General features: G+C 48.3%; 1 protein-coding gene across 3 annotated transcripts in view; it reads left to right on the forward strand.

Moving 5' to 3' along the window:
- CNTFR (ciliary neurotrophic factor receptor) overlaps positions 1–15,449 on the forward strand; it is a gene marked incomplete at its 3' end in the record, with an annotated part of 437,882 nt that overhangs the window by 280,504 nt on the left and 141,929 nt on the right. For all 3 annotated transcript variants that reach the window (XM_083466189.1, XM_083466191.1, XM_083466190.1), the window contains one exon: positions 14,061–14,291. In XM_083466189.1, the coding sequence (XP_083322315.1) occupies positions 14,061–14,291 (231 nt within the window). The remainder of the gene's footprint in view (positions 1–14,060; positions 14,292–15,449) is intronic.

Genomic DNA, 15,449 nt, shown 5'->3' on the forward strand with positions numbered 1-15,449 from the left:
GAACTTTCCTCTATGCACTTTCCGCATTTTATAAATGCCTGTCTTGTCTCCTCTAACTTGCCTTTTCTCTAAAACTAAAAAGTCCTAGGGAAGTCATTGCATCCCCTTGACCAAGCTACCCACCGAGACCCCAATGTTTCATTCCTGGTGTGCTGCTGCCAGTTCAGACCCCCTGAGCTTCTGTGTAAAGTTAAGGGGCTTTTCATCACTTTAGCTGGTTTCCAATGAACCGTTTTCCCCATTTTACTTTTCATTCATGCCGTTTGGAGAGGTCCTTTTGGAGCTCTTCACAAGCTCTCTTTGTTTTAAACACTGGATGTCTCTGGCATGTCTTAGCAGCTCAGAACTGGGCTTGTTTCCTGGGGGCCTCTGGCCATCCTAGAAGCAATCTGTGCCTCTTTGGCCCCAGCAAAGGCACATTTTATCTCACCTGAGGCTTGCTTTTTCTCCCCGCTATTTTCACATCCCCTTACAGCTGCCCCTCTTACTGCTGTAAAATGCATCATGTTGGAGTTGTCTGCAATATTTCCTCCGTAACGGATTTCTTCCCGTAGATTGTGCCACTGAGGGCTTGTCCACATTAAAATTTTAGCACGGTTCAGTGATGGGCTGGAGTTGATTTAATGCACATCTGGCCCCCAGTGTCTACACTGGAAACATCTGGTAATAGATGTGGGCTTGGATTTCTATCAGAGACCCCCCTGCCCTGCCCTCCTCTGTCTGAGGGATGCAGGGGGAGGAAGTGCCTGTTTCGTCTCAGCCCCACAATTTACATTATTTTGATTTTCCCACTTGCTCTCTCTTCCTTCCCCGCCTTTGCTGGTGGTTGTTGGTTTTACCTTTCACTTCATTTGCATCTGTAATATATGGGGGTGCTTGACTTGGTCTACCTTGGAGGCCTGTTAAGGAGGTTTATAAGGTATGTAAAGCACTCTAGGGCAGGATTAAGCTGCATGGGGAAGGGGAAAACCTTGCTGCAGTCTCTCTTCAGTTTCACTTCCTTACCAGAGCGGGGAAATGAAATGAATAAGACCTTCGCTCAGCAATCCAAATCTATTTGCCATCTATCTACCTATCCAGTTCAAGAAATAAGGTTATGTGAAATCATGGAATTGTAGGGTTGGAAGGGACCCAAGGACCATCTAGACCAGGCTGTTTTCCCATCATCCCTGACCACTGGTCCTGTTAGCTAGGGATGATGGGAGTTGTAGTCCCAAAACAGCTGCAGGGCCAAGTTTGGCCATGCCTGATCTAGACTAACCCCCCTCAAACCCACAACCCCAAGATTCAGTATACCTGGAGGAACATCTCCACCCCCATCGTTCTGCCCGGACACTGAGATCCTCCTCTGAGGGCCTTCTGACGGTTCCCACATTGCGAGAAGCAAAGTTACAGGGAACCAGGCAGAGGGCCTTCTCAGTAGCGGCACCCGCCCTGTGAAATGCCCTCCCTTCAGATGTCAAAGAAATAAACAACTATCTGACTTTTAGAAGACATCTGAAGGCAGCCCTGTTTAGGGAAGCTTTTATTATTCAAAGAATTATTGTATTTTAATATTTTGCTGGAAGCTGCCTAGGGTGGCTGAGGTAACCCAGCAGGATGGGCAGGGTATAAATTATTATTATTATTATTATTATTATTATTATTATTATTATTATTATCATCATCATCATCATCCGCCTCTTTCCAGCAACTCCTGCAGCCAGGCTTCTGCCAATCATCTTGCTCTGCTTCCCTTGGGACCGCATCAGAGGGCTCTCATCATATGGGCAGCCCAGGCCTCCGGACACACTGCCCAGGCATGCTCCCCAGAGAGGTCACTCGGGTGCTGCTGGTGCTGCAAAAACAACACAGGAGGCAGCAATTGCAAACCTTTTCAGCCGCAACAGGCTCTGGGAGTCTCCAGCCATTTGACTTCATGCACAGAGACACACTCTGCAGATGACTCCAAACTGGGAGGGGTGGCTAACACCCCAGAGGACAGGATCACACTTCAAAACGACCTGACAGATTAGAGAACTGGGCCAAAACAAACAAGATGAATTTTAACAGGGAGAAATGTAAAGTATTGCACTTGGGCAAAAAAAAAATGAGAGGCACAAATACAAGATGGGTGACACCTGGCTTGAGAGCAGTACATGTGAAAACGATCTAGGAGTCTTGGTTGACCACAAACTCGACATGAGCCAACAGTGTGACGCGGCAGCTAAAAAAGCCAATGCAATTCTGGGCTGCATCAATAGGAGTATAGCATCTAGATCAAGGGAAGTAATAGTGCCACTGTATTCTGCTCTGGTCAGACCACACCTGGAGTACTGTGCCCAGTTCTGGGCACCACAGTTCAAGAAGGACACTGACAAACTGGAACGTGTCCAGAGGAGGGCAACCAAAATGGTCAAAGGCCTGGAAACGATGCCTTATGAGGAACGGCTAAGGGAGCTGGGCATGTTTAGCCTGGAGAAGAGGAGGTTAAGGGGTGATATGATAGCCATGTTCAAATATATAAAAGGATGTCACATAGAGGAGGGAGAAAGGTTGTTTTCTGCTGCTCCAGAGAAGCGGACACGGAGCAATGGATCCAAACTACAAGAAAGAAGATTCCACCTAAACATTAGGAAGAACTTCCTGACAGTAAGAGCTGTTTGACAGTGGAATTTGCTGCCAAGGAGTGTGGTGGAGTCTCCTACTTTGGAGGTCTTTAGGCAGAGGCTTGACAACCATATGTCAGGAGTGCTCTGATGGTGTTTCCTGCTTGGCAGGGGGTTGGACTCGATGGCCCTTGTGGTCTCTTCCAACTCTATGATTCTATTCTATGATTCTATGACTCCATTGTCTCTTGAGACGGACAGGTACATAATTTTATGTGGTCGGTTCGTAGTGTGCAGTGGTTCTCTTGCATCCTCAGTGGAGCCTGTGGGAGAAATGCCGCTGGGGGGGGCTTCTCTCCTTCCCTGGAGGCTGAGAAACATGCAAGGTCATTAGACAACCTGCCCTGTGTCCCCCTCCCCTTAAAACTCCTGCCCAGCCTTCTTCCGAAGAATGACAACCGCCGACGGGGCCACGGAGGTAAATAGAAATCGAGCCGCTGGCTGTCTCGCAGTGATTAAGTGGAAGTCCGTTAGCACTCATCTGTTATCTCTTAATTAAAGTTCCTTGCTAATTATTTTCCCCTGTCAGGAGAGCAGGGCTGCTGACTCCGGAGATTTCGGCAAACAAACGGAGGCTTTGCTCACCACCATTCTTCATTAACGAACAAATTAAACCTGGAATGGCTCATATCTCTGGCTTCATTGACACCATTTCATCACACCTGTTTCCCCCTCAAAGAAGAAGCGAGTCCTTTCAAATCAAGGCCGCAGCAACAGTTGCTGTTTCCACAAGGCCCAGCCTTCTCCCTCAAAGGGTACTTTGTGATGCTAAACAATGGACACGGAAGCCAATGAAAAATGGACTGGGAAGCTGAGATCCCTGCATTGCAGAGGGTTCGGCTGGATGACCCCTGGGTTCCTTTCTAGCTCTACAATTCTATGATTTTGTGATAAACAAATGCAAGGCATTCCTTTAGGGTTGTCACATTCCATCAGGTTGAATTTCCACAAATTCAGAATGTTGCTTTGACAATTCTAATGGGAGCATAAGGACATAAGCAGAGCCTGTGCTGGATCAGGCCAATGGCCCGTCTATTCCAGCCTCCTCTTCTCACAGCAGCCAAGCAGATGCCGCAATGGGAAACCCGCGAGCAGGATCCGTGCACAAGAGAGCCCTGTCTCATCCTGCGGTTTCCAGAAACTGGGATTCAGAAGCACAGCTGCCTCCGAACTGGTGTTTATCAATTCTGGTAGTGTTATCAAAACCGAAGGTGCGCTCATCGCATCGGTCACACACTCAACCCCACTTTTTGTTTAAGCCGTGGGAAAAATTCGGTGTGAGTGCTCTGTGTTTTTATGCTTTCAGTGTTAAAACCAAATCACTTCCTGTGATTGCACCCCTATCACGAACACTTCAAATCACATGATGTGGCGCAAACAAGAATGGTTAAACACCCGGGCATAATAAGGATCCAGAATTTTTTCTTTTGCATTCTTAAGTTTTTTGCATCCTATACGCATGGGCGACAAAGTATATGGATGCAGTTAGGGATTTGTCAAACTGACATTTCAAAGCCCCTGTGATCCCTGCTTCTTAATAGGTTAACCTGGAACAAATTCCTCTGGAAGAAGTGATTGTTAAGAGAGAATTATCATGAAAAGGCTTGGAAGGGAAATCATCTATGTGAAAGCATCGTTGGTCATAAGATAAAAGTGAAAAGTGGCGAATTAAGTTTTTTGGATTCTGAAATGCAGGACCTCCAAAATTCAGAGCTTTAAAATCATTAGGGAAATGGTTCGGAACTCAAACATGAAACACCAAATGTTCTTTTTTTACTGAAATTCTGCATTTCCCTCTTTGTTCTGAAGGGATTTCAAATGCAAATGCATTTTTTAAAAAGATCTGCACAGGTCTAAGTAGCTGGAAAATTGGACACCTGCGTTATTACCTGTAGCACTGCTCAGCCTTTTTTATTTCACAAAGGTGTTTTGTTTTCTCCTAGTGCCTGTTTCGTAAGATTGCGTTAGAGACATTGATGATAGTATTGTTCCTGTAGCATGTTCTGCATACCTTTCACAGCTTTAGAGGGGAAAGGAAGAAAAGATCGGACCCTGTCCCAGAGGGTTTGCAAATCTAAAATGCAGAATTGGGGAAAGAAAGAGAGAAATCAGAAGGTCCCAGGTTCAGTCCCCACTTGGCAGTATCTCCAGGTCGGGCTGAGAGAGCCCCTCACCCAAAACCCGGGCAATCTGCTGCCAGCCAATGTAGGCAAATCTAGGCCAATGGTCTGACTAAGTGACAGATGTTTCTGTGTTCCTAGAGGAGAAAGGAGGGGCGAGAGAGCAAAGGCTGCAAGGAACAAAACCAAATGCAAAATGTTAGGCCCTGAGATGAGCTTTAAAGGCTGGAAGGCCAGACACCTGCAAGAATCACATTTCTAAGCACAACAGCAACAAAAAAGCCGAGGCTTAGTTCGAAGGCCATTGAGCCTCCAGAGATTTGCTTTGTGTGTTCCTTTTGGCAATCTAAATTTAAAAAATTAATAGTCCAGTAGCAGCTTAGAGACCGACTAAGTTTGTTCTGGGTATAATCTTTTGTGTGCATGCACACTTCTTCAGATACCCCAAAGCATGTACATGAAGGCTTATACCCAGAACAAACTTAGTCGGTCTCGAAGGTGCTACTGCAGATGGTGACAGCAGTCACGAAATTAAAAGACGCCTGCTCCTTGGGAGAAAAGCAATGACAAACCTAGACAGCATCTTAAAAAGCAGAGACATCACCTTGCTGACAAAGGTCCGTATAGTTCAAGCTATGGTTTTCCCAGTAGTGGTGTATGGAAGTGAGAGCTGGACCATAAAGAAGGCTGATCGCCAAAGAATTGATGCTTTTGAATTCTGGCGCTGGAGGAGACTCTGGAGAGTCCCATGGACTGCAAGAAGATCAAACCTCTCCATTCTGAAGGAAATCAGCCCTGAGTGCTCACTGGAAGGACAGATCCTGAAGCTGAGGCTCCAAGACTTTGGCCACCTCAGGAGAAGAGAAGACTCCCTGGAAAAGACCCTGATGTTGGGAAAGATGGAGGGCACAAGGAGAAGGGGATGGCAGAGGACGAGATGCTGGGACAGTGTTCCCAAAGCTATGAACATGAGTTTGACCAAACAGCGGGAGAAAGTTTGACCAAACAGTGGGAAGACAGGAGTGCCTGGCGTGCTCTGGTCCAGGGGGTTATGAAGAGTCGGACACGACTAAACAACAACAAGGTGCTACTGAATAATTTTTTTATTTTTTAAAAATTTCGACTGCGTCAGACAAACATGGCTACCTACCCGAACCTTTTGGCAATTGTAATCTGGAAGAGTGCCAAGGTTTCCTTACGAGACCTGCTGTCTTAATTCTAATTCAGAGCAGGGACATTCTGGGTCACAAAGGGAACTCCGGGGGTGCAGGTGGGGGTGCCTCACTCTCTCCCTGCCTCCCCCCATTCTCGCTCTGTTTCCAATAGCTGCTGGGCCTGTACCCATCGCAGGCGACATCCACCGCCGACAACACCTGCCAGTTAAAAGTCTGCGGTTGTGGAATCTGCAAATTCCGCCTGATCAGCCTTTAGAAGCCAGTCGAGTCAAAAGCCTTTCATCTCCTGCAGGAACAGCACAAGGGAAGTGACAAAGGATATCACAGCAGACAGGAGCAGAGGAATGGCTGATCAAAGAAAACCTTGCCTTGGGAGATGTCTGCCACGGTCTCTTGTCATGTTAGGTTGCGTGCGTGCGTGGGTTTTACCCACCATTATCTCCTTTTAGTTTTTGTTTTGTTTTATCACTGCAAGAAAAATGATCAGCTACATACAAAACGGCAAGCCTTTTCCACAATGGGCTCCGGAAGGGATCCGGGCATATTTTCTTTTCTTTTTATTGCAGCTAAGATAAGCAGCAACCCGTAACATGTTTGATCCTGGAGTTTCGAAAAGAAGAGTGCAGCCAGAGAGCACACCCGATTATTTTCTGCATCTGCAGTCTCGACTTGGACCTTCTCAGCTTGCAAGGCCTGCTGAGAAATTCGGGGCGATTCTTTGGATCAGCCCCTGCCATGTTTGTTCTTTCCTGGTTATGTCTCCGACGTGCCGCTGCCAGCCCTCTCCAGGGCAGGGAGGGCTGCCAAGGGAGGTTCTTGGGGCTTGAAATTTGCAGGTTGCACGTGGTCCCCCTGCTAGCAACACCCTGGGATGTCGTTGCTAGGAGCGACTGGATCTGACACTGGACACTGGAATCGAAGATGGATAGACTACCACATTCCCCACTCTCCCCATTAGGCAATTGTAGATTTCACAAGAGGGTTGCCTGACTAGGACTTGAACCCCTGCGCCGATTTTTAACTACCTTATAACCCCATGGGAGGAGAGAATGAGGGGCAGGTTGGAGATGGCGAAAGAGCATGGGAAGAGTGTCTTTCAGCACCGCATAACCAGAGCTGGCCTCCACGCATCTGGAAAGAGTGAATCTAAAAACCGTAGAGTTGCTCGGGACCCCAAGGGCCATCTAGTCCAACCCCCTGCAATGCAGGAATCTCAACTAAACATCCATGATGCTTTTCTGTAGGGAAAGATTCCTGCTTCACACAACTCAGACTTGATAGCTGTAAGACACGGCAATGGCTGTTGGCAGCTTGAAGAGAGGACAAGACAGAGGGGGAAAACCATGGTGACTAATGGAGCCTCCACGATGTGAGGCAGTCTACCTCTCTGAATACCAGATTCTGGTTTGGGGGTGGACACAACCTTGTTGCTTTTGTTCCCCTCTTGGAGGCTTCCCAGAAGTATCTGGCTCAAGAAGCAGAGCTCTTCTTGAGCTGCCAAGGGATTGGGGGGTTTGGGGAAAGCTGCCTTGAGGAGTGGTTGACGGTTCTTGGCACCAGACGCTGCTCTGTCTCATAAAAGGACATGGCCCAGTGGCAGGGCACCGGTAACTGTGCAGCCAGAAGGTCTCGGGGGCAACATCACCAGGCAGGGTTGGGTCACATCTCTGCTTGAAATCCTGCAGAACAGCTGTCGGTCAGCATGGGCAATACTGAGCTAGATGGTTTTCCATGGTCTGTCTCAGGAGAAGGTTTTCTTCCTATTCTGCTAGGAAGGGCTGGTGTGAGTCTGAGTCCCTCCCGATTCTTGGCGTCTTGCAATAATTAAAATCTAAATCAGCTCCACTTACCTGTGGGGAGGAGTTGCAGTGGACCGCGTGGCCCCTACCTTACCTCCGGGGGCGGGGGACAATGTCCCCCGTTGCCCGGGGGATCCCGGCCACATCAACGCCAGCTGGCCAATCCGGTGGTTGGGGGCGTGGCCAGGAACAATTTAAACAGTGGCACGAACCTAATTTTTAGGTTTTCTTCTTCATTGGCCTTGCTATGGACCTCGGTTGGTCGCCGCTGAGGGGCCTGGTAGGAATTTTTCCACCTGGCAAAATTGGCATGGGGCCATTTGGTTTTCGCCTACCTCGTAGCAAATGTCACAACTTTGTAAGGTTTTGCAGTTAGGCATTGTTTGACCTTATGATGGGGGAGGGGAGGTGTGGCCATCACCTGCCCCTCCAAGCTTAAGGGTCTTCCGTTAAAGGAATCCGGGGGCGTGGATCTTGTCCGAAGCCTGGGATGGGGCTAGGGCCATGACATGACCCCCACAGGAACACCAGGGGGAGCTTGAGGTGGTCTGCGTCAATGGGGCTTTCCCTTCTAATGGTTTACCCTTACCAGACTCGCTGTGCAGCCGGCAAGAGTCAGATATAGTCGGGTCCATTCACTGCCTAAGCCAATACTGCTCACAGTCTGTAATCAATAAAGTTGTGGCCAAATTTTGCCCAATAACATAAACTTAGTATCTGTGTCCTGGTGTCTTATGAGGGGGTGGTTGCGGGGTCTTGACACGCAACGGAGGATTCCATTGCCAAACTAGTCAGATAAGTTTCTTTGTGACCTTAGCTGGTCACTTAAATGCCCCCATCATCAGCCCCAAAAAGGTGAGTCAGGTTGCAAGAGCTTCAGCTAAGAGATGGGACCCTTCAGGCTGAATAAAACCACATATCCTGAAGACTGTCTTCATTCCAAGGAAACTGAACCCACGCAAGCGCCAGAAGTCCCTGTGGTCTCTCACCACTTGGAGATTAAGGTGACGTGCAACACTCTGTTCCTGTACTTTCCTTGGCCTCCCTAGCGGGGGGGGGGGGGTTTCCACCCCAGGCCCAGAGGGGAGGGGGCTTATTTCCCTTGGCATCCTCACATCTTGTTCGTTTTGTAAGCCGCAGGGTCTGGAGCCTGCGCTTTTCATCTGCCTGTCAATCTCTTTGCACACCTGTGACTCTGTAAATACAGCATCCATTATGCATGCAGCCGCAGCAGAAACATGCCAGCGAGATCTAATTAGGCAGCGTGCAGATTATCTGGTGAGTCTTCGCACTCGTACCTTTAGCACCCTCCTGCTCTTCCACAACGTGGGCACTTAGGAACGGCAGTTTTTGGTCATAAATTAAGGCAAGAATGTAATGAGCTGCATTAAGTGGACAGGGGAAAGTTTTTGCTGCCTCTCTCCCAACACTAGAACTGAGAGGCATTCCGTGAAGCTGAATGTTGGAAGATTTGAGATGGATAAGAGAAGGCTCTTTTTAATGCATTGCACAGTTAAACCAGGGAACTCTCTGCCATGGGGATGGCCACCAACCTAGACAGCTTTAAAAGAGGATTATTCCATATTTAAAGGGACGCGGGTGGCGCTGTGGGTTAAACCACAGAGCCTAGGGCTTGCCAATCAGAAGATCGGTGGTTCGAATCCCTGCGACGGGGTGAGCTCCTGTTTCTCGGTCCCTGCTTCTGCCAACCTAGCAGTTCGAAAGCATGTCAAAGTGCAAGTAGATAAATAGGTACCACTCCGGCGGGAAGGTAAACAGCTTTTCTGTGCGCTGCTCTGGTTCGCCAGAAGTGGCTTAGTCATGCTGGCCACATGACCCAGAAGCTGTACGCCGGCTCCCTCGGCCAGTAAAGCGAGATGAGCGCCGCAACCCCAGAGTTGGTCACGACTGGACCTAATGGTCAGGGGTCCCTTTACCTTTATTCCATATTTAACTGGAAATGCAAGGGATTTGAACTCAGAACCTTCCGCATCAAAATAAGGTCCTTGATCCGCAGAGATGTGGTCCCTCCCCTGTTAGTTGCCTAAATTCTAAAAAATGGGTGCAAACCATCGTTTCTCCCTTCTGCAGTCCGATGATCTGGCGAACTTTCAAAATACGTACTAAATTTGAGTGTTGATGCTGGTGAAATAGGTGGATGCTTTAGTTGAGATTCCTACATTGCAGGGGGTTGGATTGGATGACCCTTAGGTTCCCTCCCAATTCTATGGAGCACATTGCAATAATTGGCAGGTGCGGATCCAGCCCCCCTTTCCTGCATTTCTCTCTGTGAAGGTGTGGTTGAGGCCCTGCAGTTGCCAAGGTCCTCTAGCCGGGAGGGCTGAGTTCAGGTTGAGCTGCACGTCAAGTCAAAAGCCTGTGCCTGTTTGCGCCGGATCTCCCCTTCGGTTGCAGCCGGGCCCTTTCCTCCCATCTCCTGTCTCTTCAGAGCTCCTCTGGAGTGGAAAGGCATTGAGGTTCCCCAGCTGGAGCAAAGAACCGCAAATTGGCAGCAGCTCCAGCAAAGGATACAGATTTATTAGTTGTGCAGATAAACACGCAGAAATCAGGGCAGAGTCAACACAGCTTTCGTCAAGAGAGAGGTCACGCCTCGCCAGTGTGGAGGAATTTGGTTGCGAGTCCCCAAAAGCACACAGAGAAGGGGTTATTCAGAGGTGATAATCTACATACCCGGACATCTGTGCAGTTTCATAGGACCGGGCGGTTGTTGGGTTGGACAATGGCTCGACTGGTCTATCCCAAAGCAAACCATCCAGAACCCAAATGACCAGGCTTTAGGTGGGTTTTTTAAATCCAACGATTGCTTTGCTTGCTTATCCAAGCAGCTTTTTTTTTAAAAAAAAGTGCTTAAATGTATGTGCTCCCAGGAATCCTGGCTTTGTGAGTGTCACTTTCAGCCACAAAATCAGGAATGTGCAGAGCTGCCCTGTGAGGAAGAATTCGCACCGTGCAGCGCACTGGTGCAACAGTTCCCAGACACAGGTGGGCACAACATCTCCTTTGCATGCAGGAGGTCCCAGGTGAATAGGGCTGAGGATGCCCCTTACCTGAGAGCCCTAGAGGCCCACGGCCAGGTGGTGCTGAGCATACTGAGTTAACTGGACCAATGGTCAGACTCTGTATGAGGCATCTTCCCATTTTTCTGTGGCTTAAACGAAAAGCTGTAGATCAGTATTAGAACATCTGCTTTGCATGCAAAAGGTTGCTCTCCCAGTAGGGCTGGGAATGAGACCCCCTGTCTGAAAGCTGGAGGGCTACTTCCAGTCAGCACAGGTGACACTGACCGGTAGTCTGACTTGGTATAAGGCAGCTCATTCCAGTGGTGTCTGCGACTTACTTGGGAATCACGGTTTATTTTTTTAAAAAAAGGTAAAGGACCCCTGGACGGTTAAGTCCAGTCAAAGGCGACTATGGAGTTGTGGCGCTCATCTCACTTTCAGGCCGAGGGTGCCAGCGTTTGTCCACAGACAGCTTTCCAGGTCATGTGGCCAACAAGACTAAACCGCTTCTGGTGCAACGGGACACCGTGACAGAAACCAAAGCACACAAAAACACAGTTTACTTTCCCGCCGCAGTGGTACCTATTTATCTACTTGCACTGGCATGCTTTCGAATTGCTAGGTTGGCAGGAGCTGGGACAGAGCAACGGGAGCTCACCCCGGTGTGCGGATTCGCACTGCTGACCTTCCAATTGGCAAGCCCAAGAGGCTCGGTGGTTTAGACCACAGCGCCACCCATTTATAGTCACGTAGTAGTTTATAGTCAGGTAGTGAATGAGAATGTTTGGCTGCCCCTTCCTCTGGGAGGAAAAACTCAGTTCAGATATGTCGTTGTTGTTGTTGTTATTCCACTCTTCATCACAAGATCTTGTGGCGGTTCACATAATAAAATACAGGATAAAAACAAGTAAATAAGTAAAACAAAACAGCAAAATAGTAACCCCCCCTTCCTACAGACACATTTAAAAGGCTGTAGAATATTAATCAGCCCAAGGCCTGCTTGAAGAGGAATGTTTTTGCCTGGCACCTAAAATATATATAATGAAGGCGCCAGGCAAGCCTCCTTGGGGAGAACGTTCCAGAAACAGGGAGCCACTACAGAGAAGGACCGTTCTCATGTTGCTGCCCTCCAGACCTCTCAAGAAGGCCCATGAAGAAGAGTTATGCTCCTGCCTCCACAGTTGGAGGCAGTGATGCTTCTGAATCCCATTTGCAGGAAACTGCCGGCGAGGAGAGAGTTTTTCTGCTCAAATCCCTCTTGCAGGTTTCCCTTTTGGGGCACCTGGTTGACCACTGTGAAGACAAGATGTCGGACTAGATAGGCCATCGGCCTAATTCAGTGGGCTCTGCTTATGTTCTTAAGACACACAAAAATGATCCATTGCATCTTTGAACTTCTCCTGCCCCTCTTGTCAGAGGGGGAAAGTTGATCTTTCCTGGCTGGCCGGCAGCTCGAGCAAAGGAAGCCGCTCAGCTGCCCAGGGTGCTCATTTAGCTAATGTTCTCCATCAGCACCGATGGAGGTTTAATGGGGATTTATTGTCCTTCGGAGTGCATGGTAGTTTGTGCATCTATTCGCCCCGCCGTTCCTGCAGCACCACAGAGGGCGTTCCATCATCTCGTACGAAAGAACTCATGACAGCAGAACTAGTATGCGCAGAGTGAGGCGATGGGGTCAGCAGAGTCTCCGCTGGGGCACCCTGGCTTTCAGGCAGGCTCTGGTGTTGTGTTTCCTAGCTGGTAAATATTTCCCCCCCTGTTTTTTCAACTCGACTCATGATCCCTCCAAAGGAATGCTTTTCCTCTCTTTCACTGCAGACACAACAGGTCTTGTGGCACCTTCAAGACTTGCACGCTTGTTGTTGACCTGTGCTGCAGTGTGTGGCCTTCTGTACCCAGGAGCGAAAGCTGTCATGTGCTCCTCTGCAGGAGGGGGTCAGCATCGGTCACGAGCAATTTAGCAAGAGCCGGGGCTGTCAGAAAAGGTTTCTCTTAGAGATGCTCACGCAGTCAATCTGGCAGGTCTGATTTCTGATGTGGACGCTGTTGTTCTGCTGGTGACAAAACACACCTGTGGTCCAAGCGTCTTGCTATTTGAGCCACTGTTCCAGGATAATTATCCGTGGCGAGATGTGTAAACTCTTCTGCAGTCCCAACAACAGACCCTCTAAGTGCCCATATTTTCCAGGGACAGACCCAGATTTTCAGAAGCCGTCCCAGTTTCTGATTTGATCCCAGAATATCCCACTTTTCCTTAGGATGTCCCTATTTTCATCGGAGAAATATTGGAGGGTATGACGTGATGTAACCCCCCAAGCCAAGTAGTTTAGTAACTATACAACCTTTAGAAGACATCTGAAAGCAGACCTTTATAGGGAAGTTTATTAATGTTTAATGTCTTATTATGATTTTATATATGTTGGTAGCTGTCAGGAGTGACTGGGGCAAGCACAGTTAGATGGGCAAGGTATAAATAATAAAATTGTTGTTGTTGAATAGGACACCTTCTTCTTTGGCAATCCCTCATAGCTGAGTAAGACTGTCTTCCATGAACACGATGTGAACAATGAGCCCATAAGTGACTGTGGAGGCCAGTTCTGGATCCGCAAATCCTTCCACAGTGGGGACATTGGTTTCCAGGCGGGAGTTGTGGATTTGCCAAGCGTGCCTTCCTCTTAGCACGTTTCTCCCTTTCATCCTGAGTTCAAGTGTCTTCAAAACCCATGACACCTTTGGTTCTCCAATTAGAGCACTGCATTTATACTGCATTTTTTTTAAAAAAAATACCTTGAGATAATCTTTAAACCTCCTTTGTTGACCACTAGCATTATGCTTTCCATTTTTAAGTTTGGAATAGACTAGTTGCTTTGGAAGATGATAATCAGGCATCCTCACAACATGACCCGTCCAACAAAGTTGATGTTGAAGAATCATTGCTTCAACACTGGTGATCTTTGCTTCTTTCAGTACACTGATATTAGTTCACCTGTCTTCCCAAGTGATGTGTAAAAATTTTCAGAGACACAATTGATGGAATCTTTTGAGGAGTTGGAGATGGCATTTATAAGTGGTCCATGTTTCACAAGCATATAGTAAGATTGGTAGTACAATAGCTTTGTAAATAAGCATTTTGGTTTTCCTGAGAATGTCCCAGTCCTCAAACACTCTGATTTCTTACAGATGTGGAGCAGGTATTAGGTGGCACCTGTACTAGTGCCAGTTCTGCCGATGGAAGTGACTGAGTGGGAAAGGCAAAGGGGCAGGTATGAATGAACGTCTCCTCTCCTTTGAATCCCAGAATCCCATATTCACTACGCGCAGTTGGGGACCGACGTGACGCTACAGTGTGGGTCTGTGGACAGGGATGCCGCGGTCACTTGGACGGCCAACAGCACCGACCTGGATGCATCCCATCTCAACGGCTCCCGTCTCGTCCTCCGGAACGTGGACCTCTCCCACAGCGGACAGTACTCCTGCTACGAGGGCTCCTCATGGCATCTGAAGTACCGGGTCAACCTCAAAGTAGGAAGTGAGTACATGGCGCCGGGAAGTTCGTCCTCTTGCTCCTCCCCTTTGCGTCTTGTGCTTATGAAAATGCACCCTTGGGTTTTATTTATCCTTATTTCATTCTTTTTGGTGTTTCCACCCTCCCTTTCTCTGAAATAATATGCTCAGGGTGGCAAATAAAATGACAGCAGTGTTTTAAAAAAGCAAGTAAGAAACCAATAGCACAATGGGCTGGGGAAACCCAGCCAGATGGGTGAGGTATTAGTATTCGTATTATTTGTTGTTGTTGCACTGGAACCTCGGCTTACTTGGGTAACGTAAACTTCAGGTTGCGAAAGCGGCAAAGCCGAAAGTATTGCTGCTTGTGCATGCACAGAAGCACACTGCGCAGATGCGCAGAAGTGGTGCCTCCGGTTGCGGAAATCTCAGGATCCAGCCGGAGCTCCAGAATCGACCCCATCCACAACCGGAGGTACTACTGGATTATTATTATTAAATCAACAATCATGGCAAGTGTTCACATAAATGCAGCAGCAGTCAGCATGGCAGAAGCTACTATTGGAAAGTTCACTGGAAGAGGGAATTGCAAATCTGTTGTTGTTGTTGTTTCTCTAGCATATACTGAGTAACATGTACAAACCAAACCAGGTCTGTGCCATGCAATCCAGATTCTAGTTGGGGTGGAGGCAATGAGGGGAAAGAAAGAGCGAGAAGTCTCTCTTGTTTCCTAGACAATTATTATAGTCATACGTTGGGTTACAGACGCTTCAGGTTGCGTGTTTTCGGGTTGTGCACCGCGCCTAACCCGGAAGTACCGGAACAGGTAACTTCCGGGTTTCAGCGCTCGCACATGTGCAAAAATACTAAATCACGCTTTGCGCATGCGCAGAAGACCAAATCGTGACCCACACATGCGCAGGCACTGTGGATTGTGAACACTGCAGGTTGCAAGCGTGCCTCCCACACAGATCACGTTCGCAACCCGAGCATCCACTGTACTGGGATTTTTTGCAGCAAGGGATGGGCAATGGAGTGTTTGCTTAGGGGTGCAAATCCTGGAGGAAATGAAATCTCCCATGCTACGCTCCTCAGCCTCCTTTTCTACTATGCCCACGGATGAGCTCCTGCACCAATATGTACTTCGCCAGCTGCAGAATCTGCATAATGATACTTTTGTGTT

The sequence above is a fragment of the Podarcis liolepis genome, assembly GCF_965112155.1.
Source record: "Podarcis liolepis genome assembly, chromosome: 11".
Classification (NCBI taxonomy): Eukaryota; Metazoa; Chordata; class Lepidosauria; order Squamata; family Lacertidae; genus Podarcis; species Podarcis liolepis.